This window comes from Benincasa hispida, chromosome 11 (assembly GCF_009727055.1).
Source record: "Benincasa hispida cultivar B227 chromosome 11, ASM972705v1, whole genome shotgun sequence".
In the NCBI taxonomy this organism is placed as follows: domain Eukaryota; kingdom Viridiplantae; phylum Streptophyta; class Magnoliopsida; order Cucurbitales; family Cucurbitaceae; genus Benincasa; species Benincasa hispida.
The window spans coordinates 56,858,912-56,875,693 of NC_052359.1; the positions used below are offsets into that span (position 1 = coordinate 56,858,912).

The 16,782-nt window shown below is 36.2% G+C and overlaps 1 protein-coding gene across 1 annotated transcript; it reads left to right on the forward strand.

The window, feature by feature from the left end:
- Positions 1–1,635, forward strand: LOC120090775 (protein PSK SIMULATOR 2-like). The gene has a single exon (XM_039048484.1). The coding sequence runs from the start codon at positions 1–3 to the stop codon at positions 1,633–1,635; it is 1,635 nt and encodes a 544-aa protein (XP_038904412.1).
- The last annotated feature ends 15,147 nt before the right edge of the window (positions 1,636–16,782 follow it).

Consider the following 16,782-nt stretch of genomic DNA (forward strand, 5'->3'; position numbering starts at 1 on the left):
ATGGCAAAAGAACGGAGACCCACAAGAAGTTCAACATTCCGGTGGGTTTCCCGAAAAGTTATGCCGCCGGAGCCGGAGCCGTCGGCGATCGGTTTCTTATCGTTGGAAATTACAGCTCTAATGTCAAAGCTTGTTCAGCTATGGAATCGATTAGAAGACAACGAATTCTCAAGAGCAAAACAAAATCTTTCAAACTCAATTGGAATCAGAAAACTAATTTCAACCGATGAAGCATTTCTAACGGAACTTTTCATGAAAGAAATCGTCGAAGATCTTCAATATATCGCGAAATCAATCGTGAGATTCGGGGCCAAATGTTCTGACCCTGTTCTTCATGAATTTGAAAGATTCGTCAAAGATCCACTGAAGAACGAATTCAATTGGTTTGGATGGCAATACAAATGGAAAAAAATGGACAGAAGAGTGAAGAAAATGCAGAGATTTGTTGTGCTCACGGCGGAGCTGTGGAGAGAAATGGAGATTCTAGCGGAAGTTGAACGGAATTTGAAGAGAACGACGACGATTTTTTCATTTTCCGGCGGCCAAGGAAAATCGTTCAAGTACCGGAAGAAAATTTCATGGCACCGCCGCCGTGTGCAGAGCTTGAAATTAATAACTCCTTGGAACAGAACGTTTGATTATATTTTTAGACTTTTCATGAGATCCATGATTACGATTATAGAACGAATCAAAATTGTTTTTGGGGTTAGGGAAATGCGGCGGCCGGAGGAGAGTGGAGAGAAATCCGCCGACCGTCTTGTCCCGGCGGTGAGTTACAGGTGGTCGGAATTAGAAGAACAGGGGAAAAAACAGAATTATAACCACAGTCCGCCATTGATGAAGATTTCTTCGGAGAGTAAAAGATTTACTCAATTTCCCCATTTTCGATCATTCCGAGACTGTAAGAACAGAGAAATTGGATCTTCACAGCCGTCTCTGCCGGTACGCAAAACGTCATCGTTGAAGGTGAAAAACAGAGCAGTTGACAGCAGAGCATCATCGTCACCAAAACGAACCAATGGTGGACATTATTCAATCTCATCGTTCTTTATCAAAGAAAATTTATCAAACTCACCTAAGAATTCCCTCGGTGCCGCCGCCTTAGCGATTCATTACGGCAAAATCGTGGTTTCGATTGAGAATTTGGCATCGGCGCCTCACCTGATCGGTAGCGAGGAACGAGACGATTTGTTCAACATGTTGCCGGTGAGTATTGTGAAAGCTCTGAGATTGCGACTGAGAAAGACGACGAAAGCTCGGCACTCATCGCTGTACGATCCAGTTTTGGCGGCGGAGAGTAAATCCGCAATGGCAAAAATATTGCAGTGGTTGGCTCCGATGGCTCATGACATGAACACGTGGCATTCAGAGCAGAGCTTTGAGAAGCAGCCGGATTGCGAAGGCAACAGCGATGGCGGCGGCAGTGGGTCGAGGTCGCATGTGTTGCTGCTGCAGACCCTTCATTATGCAGACAGGGAGAAAACAGAGGACGCCATTGTTGAGTTGCTTGTGGCTCTGAGCAATATTTGCAGTTCTAATGAAGTTTGTGAGAAGAGACTATTAAACCCACTTGGAGTTGAAGCTCATAGGAATTATTTCAGTAGAAATGATGGGTTTTCCCATTTTCATGTATAATTATTTTTTCAGTACAATCAAAGTTAGAATGAGGATATGTCAATTACAATTGAATTACGGTGATTTTAGTATTTATATGAGTTAGTGCAATAAGAAACTATATGAACTCAAGCTCTTGAAACTTACTTATTATTTGTATGAATTCTTCCCTGGAAAAGAAGTTAGGAAGTTGAGTTTGTATGGTTTAAAGATTAGTAAATTTGATGTTTAAGTTGCATAAATCTAAATATGGAAAGATTAGGTTCAAATTCTCAACCTTTAAATGGTGCCATATATTTTGAATTTAGGCCACGTTTAACTTTAGTAATGAAAATAGTGTAATCTTGATTGTGGAATGGGCTTGAATGGTAAACTAGTGTGATTACCCATCTAATTTTTCAAAAGTAGTATGGTTGATGAATCTGTTTACTTCAAATCATTAATTAAGAGGTAGAAGGAAAATGACTAAACTACCCTCATAACATGGTTCCTCATCGACAACACCAAACACACCCATTTACGACCATTTCAAACAATTTGTCGACTGTTTGAGACCACTGTTCTTCACTTCTTCACGATTTAATTTATGATATTCATTTCTTAGTTCATTGATCATTTGTTCGCTCGTCCATTAATCTGGTCACATTAGTTTATTTAGTATTCCACTCGTTTATCGTCACTAATATCGACACTATTCAATTTTTTATTGTATGATCTAATAAACCCATTGATGAAGAAATCGACCTTATTATCGTCTATCGATATGAATGTGTGCTTCACTAACGGTCATATCGATTAGATCAAATAGAAGTAAGTCGTGAAGGAAATCGAACACAAAGATTTCCATGAGTAGCAGAAAGATCATTCCAAATTACAATCATATATGAACTTCACAATTATAATCACAAATAGAAACACACGGTTATGCATTAAATACAGAAATTACAGCATGTTCAACAACAGATCAAAGACAAGAGTAACACACTTTTGTCGATTCATCTCAAAGCTCCTTGATCATGAACGCTCGAACATAGCAACACCCGAACGTTCGTCCAACACGACTGCTACACTGCACAAACACTAAGCGATCGCCTTGGTCACAAACACCTCGAACAATACGAACGGTCTCCACAGAACCTCAACAGTGTCGAGTTGAGTATGACACCACCAATAAGGTTACCTTGGTATTCTTGGTGTGAGAATCCAAAGGGTGGGCTCTGTGTGGACTTGGTTTGAGGCAGAAGATCGGAGAAAACACAATCGTGTAAACGGTTGAGCAAGTGGGAGATGACAGAACCTATCATATAGGTCGATGCTCAATCATTTAGGAAAAACTAAGCGATTGTCTAGCAAAAGCTATACGATCGTTTAGCTCATTGCTTAGCTGAGTGTCTGCCGCCTACTAACACTCCACGATCGTTTACCTTATTCCAAGCTATCGCTTAGTAAATCCAATTTACTTGACAACTTCTCGTGAGTATTTTCCGAGATTGGAAAATCTCAAAAACAATAATTTTCAACATTACTAAAATTAGGAAAACATCTTTCCTTTTATCTCACGGTTACCATGAAACCACTAATAACCTCCTACTCAATTGATTATTAGAGAAAAATAGATAATTATCCAATAACTAATATTATTATAAATATAAATGATAACCAACTTATCATAATATATTTATAACCTATAGTTTTAATATTTCATCTCATGAAACATATAAACCATAGCTCTTTTTCTATTCTATGGTACTTAATGTAAATCTCATTTACATTAATCCTCTACTAGATGTATCTCATACATCATACCGATCATATCAAATATAATCAAATTACCTCTTGTCAATTTGAACATTTCAAATCAACACTAAGAACTAATCGTCAACTAAATCCATTGAGCTACCAAGGGGACCTTATGGACCTGTAGCTCGAAGCTCCAACGGTACGTGAATAACTGACTAAACTCTTTAGTCATGGGATCCACCATTCGTTAACTGCCAGGCACTCCACTAAAGACCGACAACTGAACTTTCCTTACCAAAATTATATTATGTGTCTATCTTGACCAATCAACAGTGCGGCAACCCTTCACAAATCGCTCATAAGTACAGCTCGGCCAATAACCGTTATGCCCCTGTAGTTACATCTAACTCCTTAAGTACCACTGATCTCTCTAATGAACATAAGTCATAGTCCTACTATGACTGAGTTCTCTCTTCCAAAGAGAAGTTGTGGCTATTATGTTCAAGCCTTAGAATCAGCCCTTAAAGAAGCAATCTCTCTACTTACCCCTACTTTGGGGAATGAGTGAATTCCATCTTGTGTATTGAGTTTCCAGCTCCCAAATCAGATAAGTCCCCAAAAAGGTAGGCATGTTAAGTTGGCAATCCGGCCACTCTCACCCATACTAATCAAATGACCGCCATTAAAGGCAGGAGTTTCCAAAACACTTAGGATTGAGGTCGTGTCACCTATGGTCATTTAGGTGAGATGTAAGTCTCTAGTATCAATGGCGTTATATATAGAGTCTAGTCATCTCGTGGTCCGATCTTATACAAACACTTTGTATAGGACACCTCTACTCGCACGTCTCCACATGAATGGTCAAGATCTACCATCTGTAGTAGTTTACAATACTTGCAAACCTTTACAAATCGGGCCGTATCCATAGTGTCACCAGGATCAGGTATCCCACCTTAATCCTTATACTACAGACCTATCTAGGTTATCACTTAAGTCATGATCCACTTGTATATCACATATACATGCTTAAGTTTACATAAGATAACCATGGAGCTTTATTTATTGGATATGAAGAAATGCTAGAATGAAATAACAGTTATTTTATTCATAAAACAATGTGTATCATTACAAACAACGAGAATACGGAAGATTAAGACACCAATCCTAATGTACAATACAATATAAAACATGTACGAAATACAATAAACTAGGGCATAACCCAATATCATCTCCCACTTGCCCTAGACAAGATGCTGCATATCTCGCAGACCTAGACTCTCCAAGTGACCCTCGAACACTTTAGCCGTAAGAGCCTTTGTAAAGGGATCAACAACGTTGTGGTTCTAAGCCATCTTCGTGACTATCACATCAAGGGTATGCACATTGTCTCTAATCATGTGCTATTTTCGTTCGATATGCTTACCCCGACGATGACTTTGAGGCTCATTCAAATTTGCAACAACCCCACTATTATCACTATAAAGCTGTCTCTTATACACATCTAGATGTGTATAAGAGACAGATGCTGCATATCTCGCAGACCTAGACCTGTCTCTTATACACATCTAGATGTGTATAAGAGACAGGATATGCTTACCCCGACGATGACTCCGAGGCTCCTTGCCACAGCCCCGCCGTTATCACAATAAAGAGTGATAGGCAAATCCATATTTGGAACAATTTCCAAATCTGAAAGAAATTTCCTCAGCCAAACAACCTTCTTAGCTGTTTCACAAGTGGCTACGTATTCAGCTTCCATAGTGGAGTTCGTGATGCATCCTTGCTTGATGCTTCGCCACACTACAACCCCTCAATTTAGAGTGAACACTGAACCTGATGTCGATTTGCGAGAATCTCTATCGGTCTGAAAGTCAGAGTCTGTGTATCCTGTGAGGATCATATTCTTATCTCCATACACGAGCATGTAGTCTCTCATTCTTGGAAGATACTTAAGGATCGTCTTAACACCGTCCAGTGATCAAATCCTGGATTAGACGAATACCGACTGACAATCCCTATTTCATAGCAAATGTTGGGTCTGGTACACAACATAGCATACATTAAGCTTCCTACAGCTGTAGCATAGTGAATCCATCTCATTTCACCAACCTCTTGAGGTATCTTAGGACATTGATCCTTAGACAAAATGATTCCATACCTGAAGGATAACAAACCCCTCTTGGAATCCTCCATTATGTACCTGATTAACATTTGATCGATGTACGATGTCTGAGACAAGGCTAACCGTTTGTTCTTACAATCCCGAATGATTTGGATCCCTAGAACATAATTTGCCTCACCCAAATCTTTCATTTGGAACTGGGCAGCTAACCATTTCTTAATGTTAGTTAGATACTCTATATCATTCCCAATGAGTAAGATATCATCCACATACAGTACCAGGAAAGCTATTGAGTTGTTAATGATCTTCTTGTAAACACAAGGCTCATCAAAATTCAGATTAGAGCCAAACGATTTGACCGTATTGTCAAATCTGATGTTCCATGATCTAGATGCTTGTTTCAGCCCATAGATGGACCTATTAAGCTTGCAAACTCTTTGCTCTTGATCTGGAACTATGAACCCCTCTGGTTGAGTCATATAGATGGTATTCTCAAGATTACCATTAAGAAATGCAGTTTTGACGTCCATTTTCCATTTTTCATAGTCATAAAATATGGCTATGGACAGGAGAATCTGGATGACTTGAGCATGACAACAGGTGAGAAAGTTTCCTCATAGTCAACTCCCTCAACATAGGTATAACCCTTTGCCATGAGTCTGCCTTAAAGGTTTGCACCTTTCCATCTACATCTCTCTTTCGCTTATAGATCTACTTACACCCAATAGGTCTTACCCCATCAGGTGGATCAACACGCTCCCAGACATTATTGAAGTACATAGACTCCATTTCCTGGTTCATGGTCTTAATCCATTCATCCTTGTCAACTTCCTTCATTGCTTTCTTAAAAGACAACGGATCCTCGACCCCATCATTCGAAATGATGTTCTAGGCTTCAGTCAAATCCATGTAACGATCCAATGGGTTCATAACCCCCCCATACGTCGAGGCAGTCTCAACACTTGAGCTAGTTAACTAGACGTTCCAACCTCAATAGCCCTTGTTGATCTATCTGTCTATTCAACAACTCTTGTTGAACCCTCAGTAGTTTCAGTCTCACTTGAAATTTCATGCAAAAAGAGCTTACTTCGTGGCTTATGATCCCTCATGTGGTCTTCTTCTAAGAAGATAACATTTGTAGAAACAAATACTTTATTCTCACTCGGATCATACAAGTATCCACCTCTTGTTTCCTTGGGGTAGCCTACAAAAGAGGCAAACCTTCGAATGTGATTCCAACTTCTTTAGGTTAGTCACTAGCACATGTGCCAGATAGCCCCAAATCCTGAAGTGGTGTAAAATACTTTTACGGCCTCTCGACAACTCAAAAGGTGTTTCAGAAACACTTTTCGAGGGAACGTTGTTCAGGATTAGCATGTAGTCCCCACTGCAAAACCCCAAAATGAGTCTGGAAGATGAGCATAGCTCATTATAGACTGAACCATGTCCAAAAAGGTTTTGTTTTTCTTTTCTGATACACTATTCTGTTGAGGTGTACTAGAGGCCAAGAGTTGGGACGCAATTCCATGTTCTATCATATAGTTCTGGAATTGGAGGTCCATATACTCTCCACCACGATCAGATCGTATTGTTTTTATCTTCTTACCTAACAAGTTTTCAACTTCAGCTTTATCCTCCTTGAACTTGTCAAAAGCTTCAGACTTACGTTGCATTAGGTAGAGATACCCAAATCTTGAATAATCTTCTATGAAAGAGATGAAATATTCATACCCACCTCGAGCTCTAACATTCATCAAACCATAGAGGTCTGAATGTACAAGCTCCATGGCTTCCTTGGCTCTGTAACATTTTCCAGTAAAAGGTCGTTTGGTCATCTTGCATTTGAGGCATGATTCACATACCGACAAGGAGTTTTCTTTTGAACTCTTTAGAAGTCAACTTTTCACCAAATTCTCAATCCTATTGAAGTTGATGTGACCTAACCTTAGATGCCAAAGACAGGCGTTTTCTTTAGGAGAAACTTTTGGTCTTTTAGTTGTTGTTGCTGTACTGAACATTTCAGTGTTAAATAAGGCTTGTATGACTAACGGCCTTAGTACATATAAGTTACTTTCCATTGAACCATAACCAATCTCCATTCCATTCTTGAAAATAAACACTTTACTCTCAGAAAAGGAGACGGTATACCTTTGTTCAATGAGACAAGAAACCGAGATTCAGTTCCTCTTAATATGAGAAACTACAAAAATATTATCCAGTAATAGATAACATTTCTTGTCAACAAATAACTTCAGCCTGCCTACAGCAACAACTGAAACAACCTCACCAGTACTGACTCGTCGAGTCATCTCTCTTTGTAGAACCGTTTTCCAGAAACTGAATCCTTGGTAAGAGGAACGAACATGATTGGTAGCACCCGAATCTAAGATCCAGGCAGAATCATCATTCTTTACCAAATACGTCTCCAAGACTAATAAATCAGGTCTACTATCTTTCCTCCTCTTTTGGAGAGTAGTGGGATCAGTGTCATAATAACTGACACTACTAGTTTCTTCATCCATTCCTTTATGCTCGAAAATTAAGAACTAACGTTCAAACAAATCTTGCAGTGAATACATGATCTCGCGTGCAATGACTATGTTTTCAATCCTTTTGCCAAAACATCAGGTATGTTAGCCAAAATGTAAAGTCAGGCCAATGAATTAGCCTTCATCCACACCTCATATGCATTGCGAACACTTCGTGGTGCATCAAGGGTCGGGACTTGAGGACACTCCTCAACCATGACAAATTCAAGGTCATTTTCCATAAAATACGTTCACATGATTTTTTCCATTGTATGTAGTCGCATATTAAAAGCACTAAACGGAAATACTAACGAGTTGCTGAAAAGAAAGACACATTAACCTACGTTAGGTTTTTAAGCAAATACTCATTGTAAAACAAACAATATCCAATAGGGTTTTAGCAAAACTAATATGAACCCTGTGTGACATCTAGTTTCGTAATGACGCTTCAAAGGTTTAGGAAAAAATCCATTGAAGGGAGGTCAATTATCCCTCCTTTGAATTGAGAAGCTCTCAACCAGTCATTAATACCATAACAACTCTTGCTTCTATAACGACTAACCATCATTGATTTGGCTAAGAGATCATTAACTTGTTTAACAATCTCCTAGAAATGTGACCTTCCATTTTAGGCCCTAGAGATCCGGCCCAAGCAGCCAATCCGAATGGAAAAAATTCGATTGTGGTAAAATCTAAAGCGACCCTATCCATTTCTGGAGTTCACCTTGATCTTGACCAACTACACAAAACCCATTTGAAGGGGGACACTCCTAGGATGCCACGAGGGAGTATAGAATGATATCACGGTGTGAACCAATGACAGAGATTATAGGGTGTGTTGACACACACCCTTCACCCACTTACTATAAACACTCTCTCCGTCCACCTTGATATTGACTCATGCAAACACCATCTGAAGGGGGATGCTTCTAGGGCACCACGAGGCCAAGCATGAATCTAACAGTATGAACATTCAGGGAGAAACATGAGTAGAATCATAGACATATCAGATACATCTCTTCCTCACACTGAGTATTTTATAACAGAGGGTCTAGTTTACTTAGAAAAAAACACCACTAAGGATTTTAACTAAGTGACTTTTAGGTTTGCCCAAGAGTAACTTTTACCTTGGATAGTTAAACAACTTTTAATCATCATCCATTAAACTCTTTAATAAAGTCTTTGACCAAATTGTCGCATGCTTGTTAAAAATCTATCCAATTCACCTTTCCAGGTAGGTTCCCAGGTAGAGGTGTTACGTTTCCGTCATCTTAAGAACCCCAGCCTAGACAAAACCCGCCTTAGACAAAAGGTCCCTTATAGATAGATTTAAAACAAATTTAATCTTTTATGCCAATCAATTTAATCCTATTAAATCGATTTTATAAGATTAATCTAGATTACTAAACTCTTTAGAACCATTCAAACTTAGGTCTATCTCAATCCAATTTTAAAACCCTTTTAAAAAATTTGAGTTCACCTTAAGTCCACATGCAACTCTTTCTTATTGATTTTAGTTCTAATTTCCTTTATAACACTTATAAATGGAAACAACTAAAACTACAATGCTAAGCTAACACATGCAAGACATTCATAACAATTATAAACAGCCTAAGTGTCATGTCAAATGCATTGTTCATTCATTGCTACTTCTTTTATATAACACTTATATAAAACAGTAATGAAACAAGCACAACATGCTTCCATTCACCCTTAGATTATAACACTTATAATAAAAAGATGATGCATAATAATGCTCACTACATGCAAAATATAACTCTTATATTTCATGATGCATGCGCATGCTTAATATAACTCTTATATTTCATGATGCATGCGCATACTTTCAAGTAATTTCTTCATGCTAGATTATAACATTTATACATGATGCATGAATAATTGTAGAACCTAAGGTAGGTTTTTAAATTATATGTCAAACATTTTGCCATATAAGCACCATCATCACATGTATAAAAAAAATAAATGTTGATGAATCGGGTAGAATTGCCTTAAAATCACAAAATTAAAGCTAACTATTACAAAACCAACGAGTCTCCAGTTCAAACAGGGGAACTGGGTCTTGAACCGCCCGGGTGAAGCGACACGTCTTAAACTATCGTGTACTAAACTCCTTGCGATCGTCTACACAAAAGAACAAACGCTTCGCTTTATCGTTTACCAATGCTTCCAAAGCTAAACGATTATTTAGCAAATACTACACGATCGTGTACCCTTTACTAAGCGATGAAGCCCGAGGTACACGATTGCTTAGCGTGCTCTGCACAATACATGCCTTACGCGATCCTCTAAACGACTACGATGCGGCAAAACATCATCGCCTAAATGATCGCTTAGCTAGTGCCTTCGTATCATATACCGTGCGATCGTGTAGGTAGTAACTAAGCTATGAGGCTTGCTAACTACACGATCATCTAGCGCGCACTTTTACTAAACGATGAGCATCACATGCTCCCACTACAATCGTCTACCTCTAGTGCCTATGTGATCGGGCAACCAACGCTACGCGATAGAGTAGACGATTTACCCCATCATTTGCCATTAACTAAACGATCATTTAATAAATACTAAACGATCATATAAAAAAATCTACACGATCACTTAGATAAATCCCAATGATCGTTTACCTTAGGCTACAACGATACGACCAACTCTTGGTTTTCTTCCTCGTTAAGAACCGCATCTCCATGCTTCGAAACTTCATCATGAACGACTCGACTAACTCAAACTCTTTGAATTACAAACTCAATTGCAAGTTAATTACGCCCAAAAATACGGGGGCCCTTACAAATTAACACTTTGTAATTGAAGAAAGCTTTAAACAAAGGCAATTAAACTCGAAAATATTCATCAACACTATCCACAGATGCATTAACAATTAAATACAAATGCAGATAACCCACCAAGACTGTAAAAGAAGTTCAAAACAGAATTGAAATTTGGAATATCAGAACAACCTAACTCTAACACCAATTGAAGGAAATCGAACACGAGGATTTCCATGAGCAACGAAAAGATCATTCCAAATTACAATCGTATATGAACTTTAAAATTACAATCACAAACAGAAACATACAGTTATACATTAAATATAGAACTTACAACATGTTCAACAACAGATCAAGGACAAGAGTAACACATTTTTGTCGACTCATCTCAAAGCACCTTGATCATGAATGCTCGAACACAGCAACACCCAAACGCTCGTCAAACATGATCGCTATATTGCACGAACACCGCACACTCAAACTAAGCGATCACCTTGATAATGAACACCCCGAACAACACGAACGACCTCCACAGAACCTCGACAGTGTCGAGTTGAGTATGACACCACCAAGAGAAGGTTACCTTGGTATTCTCGGTGTAAGAATTCAGAAGGTGGGCTCTGTATGGACTTGGTTTGAGGCAGAAGATCGGAGGAACACAATCGTGTAAACGATTGAGCAAGTGGGAGATGGTAGAATCTATTGTATAGGTTGATGTCCAATTGTTTAGGAAAATCTAAGCGATCGTCTAGCAAGTTTAGCTCATCACTTAACTGAGTATCTGTTGCCTACTAACACTTCACGATCGTTTACCTTACTCCAAGCTGTCGTCTAGTAAATCCAATTTACTTGATAACTTCCCATGAGTATTTTTCTGAGATTGGAAAATCTCAAAATAACAATTTTCAACATTACTAAAATTAGGAAAACAATTTTCTTTTTATCTCATGGTTACCTTGAAACCACCAATAACCTCCCACTCAATTGGTTATTAGAGAAAAAGAGATAATTATCCAATAATTGATATTATTATAAATATAAATGATAACCAACTTATCATACTATATTTATAACCTATAGTTTTAATATTTCATCTCATGAAACATATATACCATAGCTCTTTTTCTATTCCATGGCACTTAATGTAAATCTCATTTACATTAATTCTCCACTAGATGTATCTCATACATCATACCGATCATATCATATATAATCGAATTACCTCTTGTCAATTTAAACATTTCAAATCAATACTAAGAACTATTCCTCAACTGAATCTATTGAGCTACGAAAGGGACCGTATGTACTTGTAGCTCGAAGCTCCAATGGTACGTGAATAACTAACTAAACTCTTTGGTCATGAGATCCACTATCCGTTAACTGTCAGGCACTCTACTAAAGATCGACAGCTGAACTCTCCTTACCATAGATATATTATATGTCCATCTTAACCAATCAATAGTACGACAACCCTTCACAGATTGCTCGTATGTACAGCTCGGCCAATAACTGTTATGCCCCTGTAGTTACATCTAACTCCTTAAATACCACTGATCCCTCTAATGAACTTAAGTCATAGTCCTACTATGATTGAGTCCTCTCTTCCAAAGAGAAGTTGTGGCCATTATATTCAAGCTCCGGAATCAGCCTTTAAAGGAGCAATCTCTCTACTTACCTCTACTTCGGGGATGGAGTGAATTTCATCTTGTATATTGAGTTCCCAACTCCCAAATCAGAAAAGTCCCCAAAAAGATAGGCATGTTGAGTTGGCAATCTAGCCACTCTCACCCACACTAATCAAAGGACCGCCCTCAAAGGCAAGAGTTCCCAAAACACTCAGGATTGAGGTCATGTCACCTATGGTCGTTTAGGTGAGATGTAAGTCTCTAGTATCAACGACATTATATATAGAGTCTAGTCATCTCATGGTCCGATCTTATACAAACTCTTTGTATAGGACACCCCCATTCGCATGTCTCCACATGAATGGTCAGGATCTATCATCTATAGTACTTTACAATACTTGCAAACCTCTACAAAGCGGACCGTATCTGTAGTGTTACCAGGATCAGGTATCCCACCTTAATTCTTATACTACAGACCTATCTAGGTTATCATTTAATTCGTTATCTACTTGTATATCACATATACATGCTTAAGTTTACATAAAATAACCATGGAACTTTGTTTATTAAATATGAGTAAATGCCAGAATAAATTAACAGTTATTTTATTCATAAAACAATGTGTATCATTACAAACAACAGACTATGGGAGAATTAGGACACCAATTCCAAAAATTGGTAGATGGAAGTCGATATGTCAATAAAATCGATATCAATTTATCGGTAGTGGTAAAACGATGTTGTAAGTGATAATGGTAAATGATCTAATACTTGTGAACTACATTGTTTGCTAATTGAATTTCAATGAACATAATATCTGAAAATTCATAAATCTAGATTTTCTAACTCAGCGGCTACCGATTGATGCATCCATAAATATGTATCTCCAAATTTTCAAGGGCAAAAGACGAAAATTCGAAAAAAAGTATTCTTATAAAATGTGTGGGTCCCATGCATAATCAAAAGCAATTGAATTGATGATCTTTCCAAGCTCATTAGTTTACAAGATTTGATTACGGATGGTACGGTGGTCCACACGTTAAATTGCGATTATGGATAGACGTGTAAACAAAAACTAAAGTAATCAGATGGGGCCTACTAACCAAATTGAGGTTTATTTATACCCATTTGCCGAGAGTAAACGTGACCTTATTTCATCTATAAAATGCTCGCAATTCGTTATTGAAATTGGGCTCGAAGGTCTTCCTCTTTGGATATAGAGGACAACTAATCTTGATGATATTGATTTGTTTTAAGGAACATTTGATATGTATTTATTTCATATAATTTAGTTTTAGAAACTCTGAGTATTAAATATCTATGGTTAAAAATATCCTTGTAGTGTACTTGCTTGTTTCTTTTCCTATGTTGTACTTAAAAAAAATGCTTGCAATGTGAGAGAAGTTCAAGTTTGGAATGGACTTTGTTCTATGATCGTAATAGATTCCTTGCACGTTTTTTTTTTTTTAAATTTGTGAGTGAAGAAGATGAGAAGAAGGATGTTGAAGAATTAGGATCTTGGGCATAAAAGATTAAGAGCCTATTTGGATTGATTTGACATAAAAGTGTTTTTCAAAAGTTTATTTTTATTTAAACATTTTTTATAAAAATTGATTAAAATAATATACTTGAAAAATTATTTTGAATGATTGTCAAACACTCAAATTTCTTCCAAATGACTTATTTTTTAAATTAAATACTTGAAAATGTAATTCAAATACACCCTAAGTTTTGCTTAAGTCACAAATTTATTTATTTTATTACTATCGTTATTATTTGATAGGCTTAATTACAAACTTAGTTCCTCAACTATGAGTTTTGTACCTAATATAGTCACCAAAATTTTAAAATCACAAATTAATCTCTAAAATTTCAAATTTTTTAAAATTCAAGAATCTATTAGACATAAAATTATTTTATTTTCTTTTTCTTATAAGAATATAAGTGACTGAGTTATTTATTTATTTATTTTTTACGAATGACCTAAAATTCAGATGGTTAATGACATTTTCTTAAGTTATTATTTTTAAGAAAAAAATTAGGGATATCTCTCTTCCATTGTTAATATTTGCACTAACGGCATGGTAATTATCCATACTGTCCATGGTGTACCATTAATGAGAGTTTAAAGCAGCAAACGCGAGAGAGAGAAGGAGGAAAGACCTAGCATGTTATGTCACTGTTATGCAAAAGACCTTAATTACACACTCGTTAAAATACTGAATGGACAATCTGGATAATTAACGTACTCTAACAGTAGTAGATGACCATCCTTCATTATTTTAAAAAACTGGGACAAACAACATTACTGAAATTAAGATCATCTATACAAAATTCCTAAATAAATGTCAAACTAGAGATGAAAACAAAGTAAGAAATAACTAGAGATGCAATCTTCATATCTTTCCCTTAAAATTTTAACCGTACCCTAACTCAATGGAATTAGGAAATTCTATGAAAGGGTTCAATCGGACTCAACCATGTAATGGTATTTCTTTATTTATTTTTGCATTATGTAAGTTTAATTATTATGTATTTTCAAAATACTAATAATAAAAAATTATTATGTATGGATATCTGCCCCAAATTAAGAGAAATCGTATAGAATGACTAAAAGAAGAATTCCATTTGATGAACGACCCATTTTTAAATTTTCTTATTTATGGCCATTATATTGTGTGGAGGGGCCATCGCTATACTTAATTAAAGTTAGCTTTAACATGCTATTTGATTTAAATAGTTTTTATTTTCTTTTTAATTTTTATTTCACAATTAATATATATTCAAATTTCAAATGGATGAGATTTTAGGTGGTTGAGTTGATAAGATTCTGTTTAGGCCGTTAGATTTTTCTTTAAAATACACCCTAATCTTAGAAATTTAGTAATAGGGATATTTTTGTCAATTATTAAATTGTAAATAGCATTAGAATTAATTATTTGGTCATCTTTACTAAGAAAAACTTCCTTGGTTATTTTCTAAAATACTATTTTATTTTGGTCATTTGTCCAATCATCTCTCAAATTAATTGAGAAAATGGAGTTCCATTCAGTGGGCTTAGGCCCATTTCCCCAAAGCCCAACAAAATAGAAGCAAGAGCAACCTAAAGAGTCAACAGAGGACAATCAACAAAACATCAAACCTCTAAAGTACAGATATGATGGCATGATACGGATAGGATCGGATATGGCGATTCGTCAATTTCTAAAAAACTAAGATACAGATACGTCTAAGGATTCATTATTTTTTTAATATATATATTTCTAAAAAAACGAGGATACTAATACATTGAAGATACATTTTCTTTTTCTTAAAAAAATCTAGGATATAGATAAATTTACCATACAAGTTAATAATAACAGCACAAAATAGAATACAAACACTGAAATATAATACAAAAAAAGCAATATCTAAGATGTTGAAGTACAATAGTTAATAAAATGCAATAGAAAAATGACTCATATTACAAAGAAGATGAAGAAAATTAGAGGGAGAAATATGAAGATATACGAAAAACTTCTTCATTGAATTGTTGAAGATATCCAAATGGTTTATATTTTGGTGGACTTTGTAGGAATCAAATGTGAAGATGAAGATTAGATGATGCTAGGGTTTGGTCTTTTATTTTTTTTCCTTTTAGTTTTGGACTCGAGTAGTGAGCTTTTTAAATAGGTTACCTAGTTTTAGATTGGGAAAGATTAGATGAATTGTTTGTCTTTTTTCTTTACAAAAAGTTATGCATAAAAATAGATATGTCAAATCGCGTATCAGATACGTAACTGAAAAGTATCTGGAAGTATCGGTATCTGATACATGTTTGATACGGATTCTTTGCCTCACATGAAATATTTGTGCTTCATAGCATCCAACAAAACAGAAACAAGAGCAACCTAAAGAGTCATCAGAGGACAATCAACAAAGCATCAACTTTAGAGCGTGTTTAGAGCATTGTCATGAGTTGAGTTGACGACAACCTTCTTCTTCTTCCCATCCTCTCTCATCTTCGTCTCCAACAAAAGCTTGACGACACTGAAAACTTTTGTATTTGATTGCTCTTTTATTTTATTCTATATAAAAATTTTGATTAAATCATGTGGAATATATAAATGGTTTAGGTGGTACAAAAAAAAAACACTTGAATTTTTAGTCAAATTTTAGAATAAAAACAAATACTTTTAAAAAATTTCACTACTACAAAATTAGGCTTCAATGTCAGTTTGAAACTGATATTATAGAGGTACAATGTCGATCGAAAACCGACATCAAAGATCATATTATAAAAGGTTTTTAATATCGATTGTCTTTAATATCGGTTTTAAACTGACATTATAGATTACCAAGATTTCAATGCAAGTGATCTTGAATGT